Below are 19,548 nucleotides of genomic sequence, written 5' to 3'. Positions count from 1 at the left end.
TGCCCGGATAGTACATGTACATGGTGGCAGTATGGCTTCAACATGTAAGTTGGTGTTTAATGTGTTTGTATGATGTATGTGTTTCTACTCCAGCGCATCCCACATGGCTGGTAATGTTAATTACTAAGAATATTGACTCGTCGAAATGGCGTCATCGTGTAATGTACAATGTGTTTATGGCGTGTACCGTATTTCCTCTATTAGACGCCCTGGCTTCTATTTATTTAGGAAAAGTCTTGACCGGCGTCAATTAGAGGCCCGGCGTCTATTGGAGGCCCGGCTTCTATTAATACCCCCATTTCACTATGACCTCGAATGTCCCGTTGTATCAATTGATCGACCCGGCTTCTATTAGAGGTCCGGCGTCTAATAGAGGAAATACGGTACCTAGAATTAATACGTGTACATTGTGTTGCTATGTAGTTGCAATATCGTATCTATTTACTGCTCCGTGTTTTTCTACCGGTCGCTACAACATAGCTACGACCCCCTCCCTAGTGATGTTGTAATACATTTTGCTCCGACATTCACAAGTCTGAATGGCCCGTGAAGATCCGGGGTAGAATAGGTCTTCAGCAACCCATGCTTGCCGTAAAGGGCGACTATGCTTGTCGTAATAGGCGACTAACGGGATCGGGTGGTCAGACTCGCTGACTTGATGATGTATGTCATCGATCTCAATTGCGTGGATCGATGCCCATGATGTTAATCATTGGATTGTCTGATCCAGACTCCATTATATACAGAGCGCCGACATATAGGTGAAATATTGCTGAGTGCGGCGTTAAACAACAAACGAACGAACGATAGTCTGAATATCGTTCAGTTTTCTTTTCCCCCTAGTATCACACACTGAGTCAATTAAGTAGAAACACTTCCCCTGAAATGTACTGATCAAAAGTTGTAAACATGTAAACACGAATGTCGAGTTACTGCCATGGTCGCTATAACAAAATATGGTCGAGACAGCACACTGGTTCCTTTTGTGATTTACGACTCATAACTGTTTTTGAAATACATTTCCAAGTTAAAGTGTTGGGAACAAGGGACCGAAGTGTATAAACTCTCACGATACTCTGTAAGTTGCAGTTGTGTGTGTGAGCGTGTGTGTGTGAGCGTGGTTGAGTGAGTGTGTGTGTGTGTGTTGTATGTAGGTATGTGTGTGTGTGTGTGTGTGTGTGTGTGTGTATGTATGTGTGTGTATGTTGTATGTAGGTATGTATGTGTGTGTATGTATGTATGTATGTGCGTGCGTGCGTATATGTGTATGTATGTATGTATGTATGTGTGTCTGTATGTGTGTATTATGTGTATGTGTGTCTGTATGTGTATGTATGTATGTATGTATGTATGTATGTGTGTGTGTGTGTGTATGTATGTATGTATGTATGTATGTATGTATGTATGTATGTATGTATGTATTATGTGTGTGTGTGTCTGTATGTGTGTGTGTTGTATGTAGGTATGTATGTGTGTGTGTGTCTGTATGTGTATGTATGTATGTATGTGCGTGCGTGCGTATATGTGTATGTATGTATATATGTATGTGTGTATTATGTGTATGTGTGTCTGTATGTGTATGTATGTATGTATGTATGTATGTATGTATCATAATGTATGTATGTATGTATGTTGTATGTATGTATGGATGTATGGATGTATGTATGTGTGTGTGTGTATGTTGTAGGTCTAGGTATGTGTGTGTGTGTGGGGGGGGGGGGGGGGGGGGGGTGTATTAAACAATACCACAATAGTCTGTTGTAAGGGCTCTAGCCGAGCTTGTGAAGGTCAGCGCACAACCAGCACCGGACATTTTTAGAACGTTACCCTGAAAGGAGTCGTAGCAATGATGTAGCGAGCAGTAGATGTCGGGGGGTGCTCAGCTGCGTGTACATTGATAGTCACGTCGTCAACACGTGATATACACGGCCTTGTACCAGTCCGTCATTTCCCAGACACGCTGTACGATTGGGAATGTTTTTTTTCACAATCGCGGTAGACCAAAATACAATGTCGATACTATCGCATTAGTAAGCTGAGAATATTTCTTTCTGACGGAGCAGATTTCTTATCTTTATTTGACATACATGTCCCAATATATCCGTCAAGTCCTGTTTAACAGATTGTCAGCGACGTGAGGGTTAGGTAACCACGATAATCAGATAATCTCTCTCTCAAGTATTTAACAAATAAAATGGGTGCGAAATAACAAAAAGACCTTCGCCGATGCTATAAAGTGTAAACACTGTATAGATATTTTGCACTGGAGTTTCCAAACCTATTTTCTTTTTTTAATAGATAGATGTTACTTGCCTTGACGTTATTTTTGTTGTTATCATCAACATTATTATCAATAGTATTATTAGTCGTCACTATAACCTCAGCGTATAACTTAGGAATATAATTTTGTAGTTGAATGATCAAATAATGGACGTATTATTACACTAATATAAACAGCTTAACTATAATTCATTATGATATCAATAATTTCCCCATCAACGCAGACGAAATTTACATTGTTATTATGCAATGAATCGATCGTGTTAGATTTACGAGTTAAAACTGCAAATATTTCTTTGGCCTTTTCAAATATTTTCTAATGCGGAATCAAGTTTTGAAAGGAACAAGAGCCAAAATATTCATATATTGCTGTGCTTGAATAATGAGTCTCTGTTATATCTTGTTTAGCAACCATAACTCGTTAAGAAAACGTAAAAAAATTATTTGTGGATAAACCATTTTACAGCTGTAATTGTTCCTCTAATAGGACCAAGGCGACTGATTAATATCAAAGTCCACGTACCTGTGAAGTGACAAAAGAACGCGTTGACGCAATACATAGATAAGATACACACACATCGATAGCTCTTTGCCCTAAATCAATATCAGTATTCCATTACTTGCCATAGTTAATCTGTAAATCAGGTGCATTAAAAAGTGTTACCTTTCTCAAAGCGAAATCGGCGCAATTTACGAGCAATAAATAACTGACATTTGGAGCCCCGCGTTCAATCACTCTGTACTGTAAGGTGTTAAATATATATAATGTAGGGTTGAATGCTTTACAAAGGAAACCACTGTAGCTTTGTGGGCCACATTGATACTCAATACCCGCCTTGAATAGAACACTTTTAGATCTGTAAACGATTGCGACTATCGGTTGATATTAGATCTTTGCCTATCAGGATGTGAAGTGAAACAGGACTGTACCGTTCTCAGCAAACTCGTCGGAATTAGCACATTTCCGTTTAATGAATATTCGGCCACTCATTTCATCATTCGTGACCAACTCGTGGTATTCCGGGACAAGCCGAATAGCGACTCGTGCCCCTCTCGTGGCCATTTTTGCGACTAGGTTCCGTCTTAGCGCAAACGGGCATACCTAAAACAATTGTCAACTCGTTGCGTAATGGTTCACATATATTTCCCCATATAATATATATTTTTCTGATGCAATTTAAAGGACATCGGGACGTGCGGAATTATACAGTATGATTGAACACATTTAACTGTGTCGTGGGTATATTTTTAGATGCAAGACATATGTAAAATCAAAAATTATTTCATACGCGCATTCTGATTGGTTTGTCGTATTTTCGCACATAACATTCATCGAGAGGGGGACGGAAAGGGGCGAGTGGTGACGAATGTCATTTCATAACAGTGATTGCCAGGAACGCTGATGGAAATAACGAGGTCTGGATTAGGTACAGTTTTACCAAGTTATGAAACAAACGTACAAACATATCTTGAGTAAAACTTGTAAAACAAGTAAAACTAATATCAAATTGTGCCAGGACAATGTAATTGTTGTCTTTAAGGAGATGACGAGGTTGTTTTATTTCAGTGGCGATATTTGATATGTTTTGTATCACGCCACTGTCGGCAGTATTCCAGTCAAATCAAAACGACCTGTAAATGACTGAGTTTGGATCATGCAAACCAGTGACTGATAAAATGAGCATCGTGACGTGTCGTCAGGTTACGGTGACACGCAACCAGCCAAGCCACAGAGCCTGACAACCTGATCCATTTAGTTGTCTCTTACGATCGGTGCCAAGGGCCCCTTGTAAACCCTTATCCCCACTCGGAGACACAAGTACAGACTCCATTTGTTGTTGACGTAATCATGTTACTGTTGTTTCTTCTGGGTGTTCTATATCAAGGCATTCTTTCCTGCCAAGAATGAATTGTAAAGCGCTTATCAGCGACCATACCCAATACCTAGTCTTAGCACACCGGCAGCCGTGGGTATTTCTAGTCCTAGCTCAATTCTTTGTGTTCGACACAACACCAGTGACCCGTGACCAGTGTACTAACTATTATGATCAACACTATTTTGATTTTATGACTAATGGCTTTTTTTGTGCTGGTCGGTTTATGAAAAATGCCCAGTTAATTCTTATGTTCTGCTGTTTACTAAGTTTACAGTAAATCAATGTGTCGAATCCCGTGTTGTCTCGAACTCGTCTTCTGGTACCTGCGAATTCCTTCTATATTCATCGTCATTTATACCCGGATTTGTCGAACTGGATGTTTCGAATTCCCGGATGTCTCGAACTAATTTGGGAGCCCAAGTATCCATATTAAGCATAAAATTCCCCCGATGACTTGACCAGTTAAAAATATAAACTGTGTAAGGAAGTGCATTTACCTCTATGACTGATGACTCTCTATAATATGTTTGTGGGGTCACATAGTATGCACAATGGATGTGTTCATATGATGATTAGCTTTTAATGTGTTAACAGTTACGTTTTAGTTTATTTTTGTAGTAGTATCCATCTATTCTTTTAATCTGAGCAAAAGCAAAACAGGCAAATATAAATTGCTGCTTTTGACTCTTGTCGGTCGAAAGCCGAAAAATAACAAGTGTCGCCTGGCATAGTGAACTGACATAAATCAGTTTCAATTACTACAGTATACAACGTCAGTCTGTCTATGGAAGGCGTTCTGGTCGAGATCTGTACCGATCACCCACGCCCCTCCGTGGTATACGTTACAGTTATGGTATATGATGTTATAGTATATATAGAATGTTCAGCTGGTAATACATATGTCGTATCATGTGCATTTATGCTGTTGCACTTTAGCAGTTGTAAAAATATATATAATTGCCTGCCCGGGATTGACTCCAAATATATTTTTGTAAATGAAGCCCCCATAACTGCCACTGATGAAAAAAACATCTTCCTCTTGTTTTGTTTTCCTTTATTCGTTGTACATGTTTGCAACGTATACCTAACAGGAAAATCAAAGAAAACCCCTTAAATTGAACTTCATGAAAAATGCACGGCGATACAAAATACGTAAAGCTGTTTGCTACAAGATACTAGTATGTAAAGTGAATATTGTTATGTTTAACGTATACTTAGCCACACGTTACTTTTCTATTGCACAGAAGCTCAGGTGCACAAGCTTGGGTCATTAATCTCCTCGGCAGCTCTTTAAATCCCCCTGCCTTGGTAATTCGTGGCCAGAAAGAAATCTATGGCGTATTGTCGGGTAATTTGTCATTTATCTAAGTGTGGGTACTTTATTAAGTGATTAAACTGCCGCAAGTGTTCAGTGTGAATTACACCTCTATAAATACTTCTCATCCATCTCCACTGGTTAAGTAAATAATCGGATTTAAATAGAGATTATATATCTCATTGATACGAACTTGATCTATGATAAATCACACAGAGAGTATCTGGGAATAACGTTAGCAGAGAGATAGGATATGTTTGAAATCATTTCATATTGTTTGCCTCGGTGGAATTTGATTAAAGGGGCAACATTGGACGTACTATTGTCTGCTTGTTCCTACTCGTACACTTCAGGACGGTTCTTTGGTAGCAACTCTGAACCAGGCAACAAGTACATGTACACACAGGACGGAATTAATCAGTCTTGAGCCACAAACCTCTCGGAAGATCAAATTTGAACACTGTTGAAGAAAATAGTTGTAGAAGAGTCAGTGAGTGGTTGGATTTTACGCCGCTTTTGGCAATGTTCCAGCACTATCACGGCGTCACACATTGTTCCCTTTGGGCAATCGCACCCGGATCTTCTGGGCGCCGAGTAATGCTTTACCAACATGCGTTATTAGAATGAGAAGAGTCGTTTGATTTTGGAAAATATTCCACTCACTTCATATATTTTGTCAATATCGTAAAAATACCGAACGTTACGTTACTGTTCCCCTTTAATGGGTTAGAATTGGTCTTCAGCAATCCATGCTTGAAAGAGCCGGATAACTGGATCAGGTGGTTAGACAGACTGATTGAGAGGATGTATGTCAACGTATCCCAATTGTGTAGCTCGATGCTTATGATGTCAATCACTGGATTGTTTGGTCCAGACTTGACTATCTTCAGACCGCCTCCATATAGGTGGGATCTTGTTTAGTGCCGGGTTTAACACCAAACAAAAAGACAGGCAACTTTATTGTGCAGTCGGAGCCGGGAGTGGCATAACGGCTTCAGCGTTCACTCGTCACATCATGTGATGCACTTAGTGTTTGTTTGTTTGTTTGTTTGTTGTTTAAGGCCGTACTCAGCAATAGCCCAGCTATATGACGGCACCTCACCTAGTGTTTGTTTGTTTGTTTGTTGTTTAACGCCGCACTCGGCAATTTTCCAGCTTTATGACGGCATCTCATTCGTGATCAACAATTATTGTGATCGCTGTATGACCAGAAAAGAAATGTGTAGTGCAAAAATATCAAATGTTAAGGTTTTCCTTTCTCTGCACACACTCACTCAACTACGCTCTGACACACACACACACACACACACACACACACACACACACACACACACACACACACACTCACTCACTCACTCACTCACTCACTCACTCACTCACTCACTCACTCACTCACACACTCACACACACACACACACACACACACTCAACCACGCTCACACACACAGTACCCGTGAAGATCCGGGATAGAATAGGTCTTCAGTAACCCATGCTTGCCGTAATAGGTGACTATGCTTGTCGTAAGAGGGGACTAACGGGATCGGGTGGTCAGGCTCGCTGACTTGGTTGATGGATCGATGCTCATGATGTCAATCATATGGTCTCAGGAAAATTAACATTATACAAACAGAATTTAGACATGGTGATTGTGAATAAAAAAAGGTTTTCAAAAGGTTTTAAACGAGGATAAAAAGTGCCGATGTGGCAACCCATGTGAAAATAATACATATAATTTACTATTTTTAGTAAGATACTTGTGATGTTATATATTGACTTGATGCTTGTTGACATTTTTTTTATGAATATACGTACATATATAGAGAAAACAAAAAGGTTTGAGTGAGCAATGTAAATGTACATACGTTTCTCTATTTCTATTCTTTCCTTTCTGCAATTGAATGTATTGATTGTAAATAAGTATACATGTATACTATGTCTGGATTACTTTTGCCCAATTCTTTTCATTAGCATAGATTATGTTTTACTAAAAAAAAACCCACCAAATAATAAATGATCGTTGTTGAACAACTCCTATTTCTGTCTCTGCTTGATAAAACATACAAACATTGTCTGATTGCAGGTGCACCAGTTCGTCCTCGGTCAGTACGATCCAGTACCGCCATGAGTAAGAGAGGCAAAAAGAAGGATGAAAAGCCCCCTCCCGCCACTGGCCCGGGCAGTAAGATCGTCTCCCTGCCCGACCCCCTCAAGAAGAACCACATCAAGCGCCTGGGGGACGGGAAGGCAGTGCACCTCAAATTCGGCACGTGCAACATGAAGACGTTACCCATCGAGATCTACGACAACGAGGAACTGAGTGCACTGACGCTACGCTTCAACGCCGAGAACAACCGCTTGAAGAGGCTGCCTAAAGGTTTGGCCAATCTGGAGAACGTAGAGTACGTAGACGTCAAGAACAATAACCTCGCCTCCTTCCCTGGCTCTGTATCCAGGATGAAGAAGCTTGTGACGTTAGACATCACTAATAACAGTATTAAGAAGTTGCCTCCTTCTATACACAAAGCCACTGGCCTTAGAACTTTACATGCTCAAAATAATAAACTCAGAGCCTTGCCCAAGAATCTAGGAAAGTCGCCATCTTTGACACATATAGATGTTTCGTTTAATCTGATCAAATCCTTCAAGAAGGGTCTGTATGAGGTGGCTGCGTTTGTAAATCTGGCAGGTAACCGAATTACGGAAATGCCATCAGCTGCTGTGAAAAAGCCAAATATTAAGAGGATGGATCTTTCCCATAATGCCATCGCGTTTGTGCCGGAAAACATAGACAAACTGAGATGCATGACCTGGCTTGACCTTTCCCATAATTCATTGGATGAGCTTCCGATGCAGGTAGGGATGGTGAAGTATCTGCACTATTTCAATGTAGCGCACAACTCTATCAAAGTTCTTCCAGAGGAGATATGCAGCCTTGGCTATGCATTAGACACGCTCAACGTTGCTGGGAACGAAATCGCTGCTTTACCAAATGATATCCATTTACTAAAAAAGCTCCGTGTGTTGGATGTCTCGGACAACCAGATTGAGTACCTGCCAACTGGGACGAAAGATTTACCCTGTATCGAAAGCCTCAACGTGTCTGGAAACCGCCTCAACTCCATGAAATTCGCAATTTATTTGAAACAGTTGGAGCATCTGTATGTGGCTAGAAATAAAATTGAAGTAATTCCGGAGGAAATCCATGAGATGAAAGCTCTTCAGACTCTGGATGTGTCGGGTAACGGGATCAGAGAAGTTCCTGAATCTCTCGGCAAGATCACAACGCTGAAGCATCTAAACATCGCCCAGAACAAGATCTCCATCCTCCCCGACAGTCTCGGCCAGGAACAGATCCTCATCACTCTGGACATCTCCTATAACAGGCTTGCAGCTCTGCCCACTGACCTCCGAAAGGTACGCAACCTGGAGAAGTTCCACATGAGCCATAACGAAATTGCAGCCATCCCCAAGTCGATAGACTTCTTGTACCAGCTTCATTCGTTTGACGTCTCCAGCAACAGCTTGACGGAGCTGAACATCCCAAAGCCATGTGCGTACCTGTACCTGTCTGAAAACCCGCTCACCGTCAACCCAACTGACATGCGTTCCCCTCTGGTTGTGATTGGAGATAAGGATCATCTACGGAACCTTGCTCATCTGGAGATTTGTAACCTCCAGCTTGATGAGATTCCTCCAGCTGTCTTCAACCTCCGACTCCTCCGCCATCTGGACATGTCCAACAACAACCTGAAGTCCCTCACGGACAGCATCTCCAAGCTGAAGGGACTGGAGAGTCTTGTGGTCAGTCACAACGAGCTGACCGATCTCCCGGACGGACTCACGGTGCTCAAGAAGCTGAAGCGGCTGACCGTGTCTAACAACTCCATAGCTGACTTCTCCCCAGGACTTCTGAGGCTGTTCTCATTGGAGAACCTTGACATGTCCTTCAACAAGATGTGCCTCCTGCCCGATGACTTCGGTGACCTTAACAAGCTCATCAACCTTGACCTTTCCAGCAATGAACTTTTGACCTTTCCGCGAGACCGGATAGACGTCTTAGCGTCCCTGACCAGCTTGAACGTCTCGTTCAACCACATTGATGAGATGCCAATGGGATTCCCTTATCTATATAGGCTTAAGGTGCTGCGGGCAAAGGGCAATGACGTCAAGACCCTACCTGGAGAATTTGACAGGTTGAAAGCATTGGAGGTTTTGGATTTCTCTGACAATGTTTTGGAAGCCCTTCCAGAGAGCATCTGCAAACTTCCTACAATCCGGGAGGTGGATGTTTCGGACAACAAGATCGTCCTTGGATTCCCGAAAGCTTGGGAGAACCTTCGTGGCAGAGCCGCACTTAGCTACTCGGAGCAGTCGTCAAGCAAGACGAGGGAAGACCGCGACCGACCGAAGAAGCCCGAACCAGAGAAGAGTCCAAAGGGCAAACGGAAGGGGAAGGGGAGTCCCCAAGGGGGGAGGAGGGGCAAAGGTGCAAAGTCTGCGCCCCCTGGCAACTGATCATACTTCATTATCGTAGCTTTATGACATTCGGAAACAATGAAATACCCTACTGTGTAAAAAAACCCGGAACTCTGTTACCCATCTTGGTGTTCGAAATGTCAGAACAATAAAGCCTCGTTCATCGGAATCAGCAGTGATAACTATGGATTTACGAGGCCGGATTAACGAAACGATGGAAATCTCACATCCATCTTTGTATTTGATATAGATAATACAGCCTCGTTTGTCCATAGCCACGGCGATAAGTATGGATTAACGAGGCCGGAACTAAGAGGACAAACAAGTCATTTCCGCCTATCTGATGTTACTGGGGATCGTCTCAACGTTTTACAGCCTGTTTATATGGTCACTGAATGGCAAAGGAAGCTCTAGACAGATGTGTGAGCAACTGAAACAGCACATGGAAGCCTGTTATCCCTCGTTTCGGAGACGAGTCTACCTTTACGAACCTGCATTGGTGTCTGTTTATTTATGGACAGTGTTGATGAACAGAAATATATATTCAAGTCTGTGATAAAACGGAAACAGATGCCACGTTAGAAGATAGGACATTTGTATCCGTGTGATAATTGGAAATCCTTACTCAACTAGTGCTCAATGACTGAATGATCTACATGTGTCACAGCCATGGCTATATGGTGACAATGTCTTGCACCGTGTTGTATATTGCTGGTATTTTTCTATCTTCTTACATCCAGGTGATATTCATATTGTATTGTATTACTATGGAGGTATATTTATACACGTAGCCCCATTACATATATATATATATTATACATATCTCAAGCCATAAATCATTCAGCACTACTCGTCGTTTTCCGTAACCTCTTAGAAGACTCGTCCCCTTTGGATCAATGTGCTTTTTAGCAAATATCGATGTAAATTTTCAAAGCAAAGGCGCACGTGGTACACTATATTGACTAATTCTTACGTCTGTCCGTTTGCACAGAGTCGCTTTTCCTGGAGTGACACGTAAGGTGACGAATATCCCAAAATATGATGTAGAAAACGGAATACGACGGATGGATCCGAATGCGTAGCATTGCATAGCCCAAGGAAAATGACTATTTGAACTTCTCAGGCAAAATGTGCCAGTATTGCGTCAGGTTTTGTTTAGGTGATATGGGTGTTAATGACATTGACATCTGTCGGTGATGCTTCCACGCAAAATATATATATTCATTTTTTATTTTTTTTGACAATGCTGCCCTTTGATCCGTACTTCACGTCACTGTATTTTAATATCATTAATAATCTACGTCATGTTTTCAGTTATGACCAATCAATCAGAAGGAGATTTTCATTTTAGGCCCCTTATTTATTACTCATAAAACGTCTTTATCATCTATATCAAGAATAATCACAAATCACATGCTATATTTTAAACGGGGCGGTCGGGTAGCCTAGTGGTTAAAGCGTTCGCTCGTCACGCCGAAAACCCGGGTTCGATTCCCGACATGGGTACAATGTGTGAGGCCCATTTCTGGTGTCCCCCGCCGTGATATTGCTGGAATATTGCTAAAAGCGGCGTAAAACCATACTCACTCACTCACTCACTATATTTTAAACAATACATTTAATGCATCAATGAATCACGTTTCCATCAACATAAAATGAACATGAAACGTAATCAAAACATATTTTCACTAACAAACAAGGAAACGTACTCGTATTTGAGAAACGGAGTCCAATTCCTAACCAAACCTCAAGCCTGTGTGCGCATGCGTCATTCTTGAGGTAAGGGCGTGATTTCTGCCATGAAGCTGACACGGCGTTTTGAGATTTGGCGTTAAATTGACAGTCACAATTAATCATTGATAACACTGTGGACATTTTCTAATTACGTTTCCGTTCAGTTGTTTCATTTACCTCAGTTATTTCTAATGGGACAATGCCAACTTCATCCCACACGCATTGCCACTGAACACGCAAATGTCTCATTAAAGTTTGGTGCCAAACTGACTGACACAATAAACAAGTGGTTTTATGTCTGCGTTGCCAAGGAAACCTATGCAGTGCCATGGCGGTATTTTATTTTACATCGAGACAAATCGCAAATTGTCAGTTATTGTCTTTAAATGTTTAAAATGTTACCAAGTTGTGTAATTGTCTTGATACGTTCACGTCCATATTGTAGGTTGATATGAATTCACGGTGTATCAACAGGCTACATATTGAATTAACAATGCAGTAAAATCTCATTACTTAACCCATTTCATGTGATATGAGAACATATGACTTAATGGTATGGTCAATATCGGTACATCTTTTGTCTCGAACTACGGATATCTCGATGTTCTATGGTTCCCATGGGTTCGAGTTTACGCGGTTAATCTGAATTGAAATAATATAATTCGGGTTGTAATTTCAATTTATAATTTAATTTATAAAATAATTTATTCTTTTAAAGGTTGCTACGTCCGCAATGTTGTTCTTGTGATGTGCCCCACGTGTATAATTCACCTCCCGCTCACAGCAGTCCGTGACGGCAAACCGTGAAGATATTTAAGCAATACTGTGTAATTTCCACGAATCCGCCCACTAACACAAGCAAACTGTGATATACCTTGTTGCCCTGTACCGACACTGCTATTTTTACATGGTGTTGTATGGTGTTGATGTTGATGTTGTCAATCCGTCCATGGTGAAAACCTATTTATTCATTTATTAATATCGTTATGATTTCATTACGTCTGACTTTCCTAGCGTTAGGAAATATTATCTTGATAACCCTTGTCGCTGACTAATTACAATTGTCTGTTTCAAACAAAACATGAAGGCTCCTTCCCCCACCCCCACCACCCAAATAGTACAATAATGGGTCCCAGCATACGAGACATAGCTGACAGGGGACAGTGTGCCATCGTCTAGATCCCAGTTCCTGGCATACAACCTATTTGTGCCTTTTTCTTAATTGAGGCATTGTTTCCAAATAATGATTAACTCATTTACATACTTAATCTGGGCTGGCAGGAGTGATGGTTTAAAAGTGACAATTGAGGCTAGTGCCCCTTTGAACTAATCCCGTCTATTTTGTTATAACTGTAGGTCAAGCGTATACACTTTTCAAAAGGTTGAATTAAAAAATCAGACGGAGCTAATTTCGTTTTATTTACACAATTCTGTATAATCTTCATTCCTAAACATTGCTGTATATCTTCAGTTATTTCGTTGCTAAACTGTTGCAGCTACATATCCTAGCTTTTCTTGGTTTGTTACCAAGACAACTCGTTCCTTGATAGTTTCTGTCTTCGTCTTTTGATATTGTAATTTGGAATATGTCTATATGGTTTCTTTAAGAAAATAAATAAGCTTTCCATCGAGGTGTATTTTCTTTATATTTCGTACAATGACAGGGCGTGGTCATGGACCCTAATCGCTCCCACAATAGTCGTACAAACACAGGGCATGGCCATGGACCCGAATCGCTCTCACAATAGTCGTACAATGACAGGACATGGCCATGGACCCTAATCGCTCCCACAATAGTCGTACAATCAAAGGGCGTGGTCATGGACCCTAATCGCTCCCACAATAGTCAAACAATCACAGGGCATGGCCATAGTGAGTGAGTGAGTGAGTATGGTTTTACGCCGCTTTTAGCAATATTCCAGCAATATCACGGCGGGGGACACCAGAAATGGGCTTCACACATTGTACCCATGTCGGGAATCGAACCCGTGTCTTCGGCGTGACGAGCGAACGCCTTAACCACTAGGCTACCCGACCGCCCCGGCATGGCCATAGACCCTAATCGCTCCCACAATAGTCGTACAATCACAGGGCATGGCCATGGATCCGAATTGCTCCCACAATAGTCGAACAATCACAGGGCAAGGTCATGGACCTCATCCGCTCCCACAAGAGTCGTACAATCACAGGGCATGGCCTTGGACCTGAACCGCTCCCACAATAGTCGAGTTCAAGGCCCTGTAATCCTCGTCAAATCTTTGAATTGCATCAACAGCATCAACTTCAGACTAGGCACTTGACGCATGGGTATTTAGCTGTTGGGACAACTCTTCTAAATTTCATTTTCAACGACTTCATAAAATTACACTTGCAAATTGAGAGAGAATGCACAAGGGGACTTTTATTCACAACTGGCCTTGTGGTTTCGGAGATGTAGAAAAGGTCAAAGTGTAGATAGAAGTACAGGTTGATGGACGCTGAAATGCCATGTGTTATATTCCCGAAATATGACGGCGGCCTGTAACCTGTAAAATCTGGATCAGGCAAACCAGTAATTGATAGCATGAGCAGCAGTCCACGTAGCGTCCACAGCTACCTGGTGAATGACCACCGCTGCCCTGGCAACAATGGTGAATGTCTACCACTACCCTGGCTAGACTGGTGAATGGCTACCACTGCCCTGGCAACACTGGTGAAAAGCTACCACTACCCTGTTGACACTGATGTCTACCACTACCCTGTGAACATGGATGAATGTCTACCACTGCCCTGGCAACACTGGTGAATGTCTACCACTACCCTGTTGAAGTTGATGTCTACCACTACCCTGTGAACATGGATGAATGTCCACCACTATCTTGTTGAAATTAAGGAATATCTACCACTGCCCTGTCAACTTAGATGAATGTCTACCACTACCCTGGCAACACTACTGAATGTCTACCACTGCCCTGTGATCATGGATGAACATATACCACTACCCTGTGAACACTGATGAATGAATTTCCACCACTACCCTGTGAACACTGATGAATGTCCACCACTTCCCTGTGAACACTGATGAATGTCCACCACTACCCTGGCAACACTGATGAATGTCTACCACTACCCTGTTGACACTGATGAATGTCTACCACTACCCTGTGAACACTGGTGAATGTCTACCACTATCCTGTGAACACTGGTGAATGTCCACCACTATCCTGTGAACACTGATGAATGTCAACCACTATCCTGTGGACACTGATGAATGTCTACCACTACCCTGGCAACACTGATGAATGTCCACCACTATCTTGTGAACACTTGTGAATGTTCACCACTATCCTGTGAACACTGATGAATGTCTACCACTACCCTGGCAACACTGATGAATGTCTACCACTACCCTGGCAACACTGGTGAATGTCCACCACTATCCTGTGAACACTGGTGAATGTCCACCACTTCCCTGTGAACACTGGTGAATGTCCACCACTACCCTGTGATCGTTGACCAGTATGTGCATCTCCCTTCATGTCAGTGACAGGTACATGTACTGCATCTGTTGTCTCACGCATCCTCCATACTTTGACATTCTTCCAGCGATACCACTTCAGTTTCTTGTTTTACAGAGGGCCATGGATGAGAGGCAGAATAGAAACCAGAATGCTGCAAAAATTATTTAAGCTTAATTTCCACTCCCCTTCCAACCTCTCTTTGCATAATAGATTAAATAAAACCCCATTAGTGTTTGGCTTGTCTGTAAAATCAGAAAAACTACTACATATCTTTTGTTGATCAATGCCACTCCCAGCAATATACCAGCTATATGATGGTGAGTGACTTGACAATCCAGTGATTGATATTATGAGCAACAATCCACATGGTTGGGGTACGATGACCAAGTCATTGTGCCAGATTGACCCAATTCATTTAGTATGTCTAGTCACACCTCCAGGTTGCTGGGGACCAAATCTATCCTGAGTCATCAATCGGGGGAAAACCAAGAAAATAAACTGGTGTTGTCTGTGCAAACAAAAACAAAACAGTAGAACATCACATTCACCTCATTGTTAATAGTTTAATGTAAATATCAGATCCAGTCAAGTAAAGAAGATCATATATTGCTATATAAATATCAAAATTAGGATACGTAGAGAAATCTTCATGCATAAAAATTTTAAAATCAATAAACAGCTTTGAACCATACATATCAATATTATGTCATTCAGTGAATCCCTGTCAATAAACTGACAATTGGGAGCAGTCAATATTACACATACACCATCCTGATTAAGACATGTTCCTCTGGGCAGTCACGTTGTCTAAAATGGTCTTGTTGAACAATTCTATGATGGTGTACCAGGATTCTGAAACACCACTTTTTCGCCAATCACAACTAGCCTACTTGACATATAACACAGATATAAGCTGGTTGCTTTATGGCACATTTGGATACATTACCACCACACGATAAAATCTGTAATTGATTATGTTCTAAGCAGCTACTCCTAATGTGGTTAGGGCAAAGACGTCTGTACAATATATATATATATATATATATATATATATATACAAAAATGAGGTAAATGTTCACTCGGTGTACATGTAATATATAATAAAATAATAAAGTCCACGTTAGTCCATCATCTTCTTTATATCAGTTTCATACATAGTACTTTCGCTGTCTCATGACAGCTCTTCAGTGTAACTGACAATGACATATAATGACGTCATACTTATGATGACGTCATAAATTACAACTGTGACGTCACAATGTATTTACACACTCCAGCGACGACACCAAGTAATTTAACAATTGTAGGGAGACTTTTGAATTAAATATACAGTATTTGTAAAGTAACAGTGCAACATTTACGATTGAAATGACAAATCTATTAATACATTCTAGAGTTCAACTTTGGTTTCATCAATTGGATAAACATTTGTTCTTTTTCCAGTCTCAGCTGCTTGTTACTTGTATACAATTTATAAAACGGAAAAATAGTAAATTTCCCGTTTCCGCAATCATCAATGTGTTTGCTGACACCTAAGCATCGAACATTAGGGTCTCTAATCTGCTGTTTGTGTACAGTGACTCTATCTTTTAATTCCATGCCGGTTTCACCGATGTAGTTTTCGCCGCATCCCGAACATCTCATAACATACACCACATCTTTGCTGCGGCAGTTCATGTCGGCTTTCACATTGAAACCCTTGCCATTTGCAAAAAGGAAAGTAGTACCTTCACTTATGATGTTACACGTGCCGCATCTTGGTGTGTTACATCTACTTACACATGGTACACTCTCTGTACAAGAATATTTGGATGGACAAAGAATCTGCTTGAGATTTTTTGGTTGCCTGGTACTTTTTATAATTTTAAATTTATTCAGTCCTTGTTTCATTTTATCGCTTTGCTGTAAAATTGGGAGGTTGTCCCTTATGACTGGCATGATATCACAGTTATTAGGATTGAAGGTGGACACAAACGGTATAATTTGATCGCCCACAGATTTTTCATTAGGTTTCAGGAGAGTATGTCTTGGAATTTTTAAAGACTTTTCTATTGCGTCATTTATGACGCGAAGCGGATATCCTAGCTTCCTGAGATACCCCATTAATTCTTTCAATCTTAAATCTCTTTTATCCGTTTCCGACACGATGGTACATACTCTCCGCGCAAGTGAATAAGGAATGTTAGTTCGTGTATGCCTGGGGTGACATGAACCGAATTGTAGGTATTGATGGGTGTCCGTTGGTTTGTAGTAGATATCAGTTTTCAATTTAGTATCTTCCTTAACTACAAGGACGTCCAGAAATGGAATTTTGCTCTCGCTAGACTCCATAGTAAAACTGATGGAAGGATGGAGCTTATTAATAATATCCAGAAAAATGTCTAAATTTTCACGGGTTGAGAGCCAAACTAAAAAGCAGTCGTCCAAGAATCGCTTCCAAGTTTCGCGCACATGTTTGGCAATGGATTCTGACATGGAATCGTGTACCTTCCTGTAAAGAATATCCTCTATGTAACCCATCACAAGTGTAGCGTATGTTGGGGCGACTTTCGTTCCCATGGCCGTACCCTTTCTTTGATGATAGAATTTTCCGTTGAAACAGAAGGTATTATTTTCTAAGACTAATCTTAAAGATTCCATAATGAAACTTTCCGAAAATTCAGTGTCGATAGCCTCAGGATGTTTTCTCAGCCAAAACTGAACTGCTTCCAATCCCAGATCATGGGGTATGTTGGTAAATAAACTCTTCACATCAAAGGTGGCTAGAGTCGCATCAATAGGTACGGCATCGGGCAGCTTGGAAAGAAAGTCTACATCCAGTGATTAATATCATGAGCATCAATCTGAACCAGACAATCCAGTGATTAATATCATGAGCATCAATCCATGCAATTGGGATCGATGACATGCTTCAACCAAGTCAGCGAGCCTGACCACCTAGTAGTCAGATGAGCTCTCCTGTTGAGTCTTAATGTTGCACTGTTACTTTACAAATACTGTATATTTAATTCAAAAGTCTCCCTACAATTGTTAAATTACTTGGTGTCGTCGCTGGAGTGTGTAAATACATTGTGACGTCACAGTTGTAATTTATGACGTCATCATAAGTATGACGTCATTATATGTCATTGTCAGTTACACTGAAGAGCTGTCATGAGACAGCGAAAGTACTATGTATGAAACTGATATAAAGAAGATGATGGACTAACGTGGACTTTATTATTTTATTATATATATATATATATATGTCTTCGGTTAGGGGAATAACAAAGCATGAGCATTATCATCTTCCCAAGCCAAGGGAGATAACTGACTATGAAAGTCCAGTTTCCACCCTTGCCCAACTAGGCTGGATTTATGGAGTTATATTTTGGCTGGACAAGTGAGTTTATGCATAGTCCAATCAAAATCACATAACGAAATCAACATCCTCTTCATAAACTGCAGTGCTGATTTCGGTCTATTCAGGATTTGCAAAACATGTGTCCCATCAACTTAGCGTCAACAGATATTTTCCCAATCCTTTCATGTGATATGATGCACTATGCGAAGTAAGACCCGTTTCATTACAATAGAGATCTTGATTATTGATCTGATTATCTTCACTGAGCACTGCCATTTTGTTTGAAGCAAATACAAGTGATATCAGAGGTGGAATCTGTGATGTATTTCAGTGAATTCTCACTTTTCATTACAACCATTCAGTTGAGTTTGCCTGTGCAACTTTTTGCGTTACCCTGAAACGAGCACATGGCTGAATAAACGTAGTCAGATGATTTGGTTTGTTGTTTAACACCGCACTCATCAATATTCCATCTATATGACGGCGGCCTGTAAATAATCGAATCTGAACCAGACAATCCAGTGATTAATATCATGAGCATCAATCCATGCAATTGGGATCGATGACATGCTTCAACCAAGTCAGCGAGCCTGACCACCTAGTAGTCAGATGAGCTCTCCTGTTGAGTCTTAATTACCAATACATGACATGGTGTCAGAAGTGGTAACACTAGTGTAAGAAGCTAGAATAGAGATCAAGCAGGTAAATAAATGTTGAAATGGAGGGAGCTGGTAGTAATTATCCAAGTATGAACTGGGAGAGTACTGACTTATTTGCTGCATGGAAGTCATTCAAAACACATGCACAGTTCATGTTTAATGGGCCTCTGAAGAAGAAAACCGAGGAAGAAAGCTGCAATTACCTTATGATATGGATAGGAGAAATGGGAAGAATGATATTCTCGACATGGGATTTAACCGAAGAAGAGGCAAAGTTATTGAAAACTTACTACGACAGGTTTGAAGAATATGTGGCACCCAAAACAAACCATGTGTTTTCAAGATACAAGTTTGGTTGCAAAGT

General features: G+C 41.0%; 2 protein-coding genes across 3 annotated transcripts in view; one reads left to right on the top strand and one right to left on the bottom strand.

Moving 5' to 3' along the window:
• LOC124118090 (leucine-rich repeat protein lrrA-like) overlaps positions 1-13,313 on the top strand; it is a 30,030-nt gene extending 16,717 nt beyond the window's left edge. For both annotated transcript variants that reach the window (XM_046480147.2, XM_046480148.2), the window contains exon 2: positions 7,553-13,313. In XM_046480147.2, coding sequence (XP_046336103.2) covers positions 7,594-9,987 — 2,394 coding nt within the window. In that variant the 5' untranslated portion in view covers positions 7,553-7,593 and the 3' untranslated portion in view covers positions 9,988-13,313. The remainder of the gene's footprint in view (positions 1-7,552) is intronic.
• Positions 13,314-16,775: 3,462 nt separating this feature from the next.
• LOC125377449 lies at positions 16,776-19,230 on the bottom strand (the record flags this gene model as incomplete). Its single annotated transcript, XM_048390942.1, has 2 exons — positions 19,124-19,230; positions 16,776-18,119 (listed from the first exon to the last, which is right to left on the bottom strand). A coding segment is annotated over exon 2 (1,047 nt), but the record flags the coding sequence as incomplete, so codon positions are not given.
• Between the last annotated feature and the right edge of the window lie 318 nt (positions 19,231-19,548).

This window comes from Haliotis rufescens, unplaced genomic scaffold, assembly GCF_023055435.1.
Source record: "Haliotis rufescens isolate VD_foot unplaced genomic scaffold, xgHalRufe1.0.p SCAF_9, whole genome shotgun sequence".
In the NCBI taxonomy this organism is placed as follows: domain Eukaryota; kingdom Metazoa; phylum Mollusca; class Gastropoda; order Lepetellida; family Haliotidae; genus Haliotis; species Haliotis rufescens.
The sequence above is the reverse complement of the archived record's forward strand: the minus strand, read 5'-3'. Positions and strand labels throughout refer to the sequence as shown.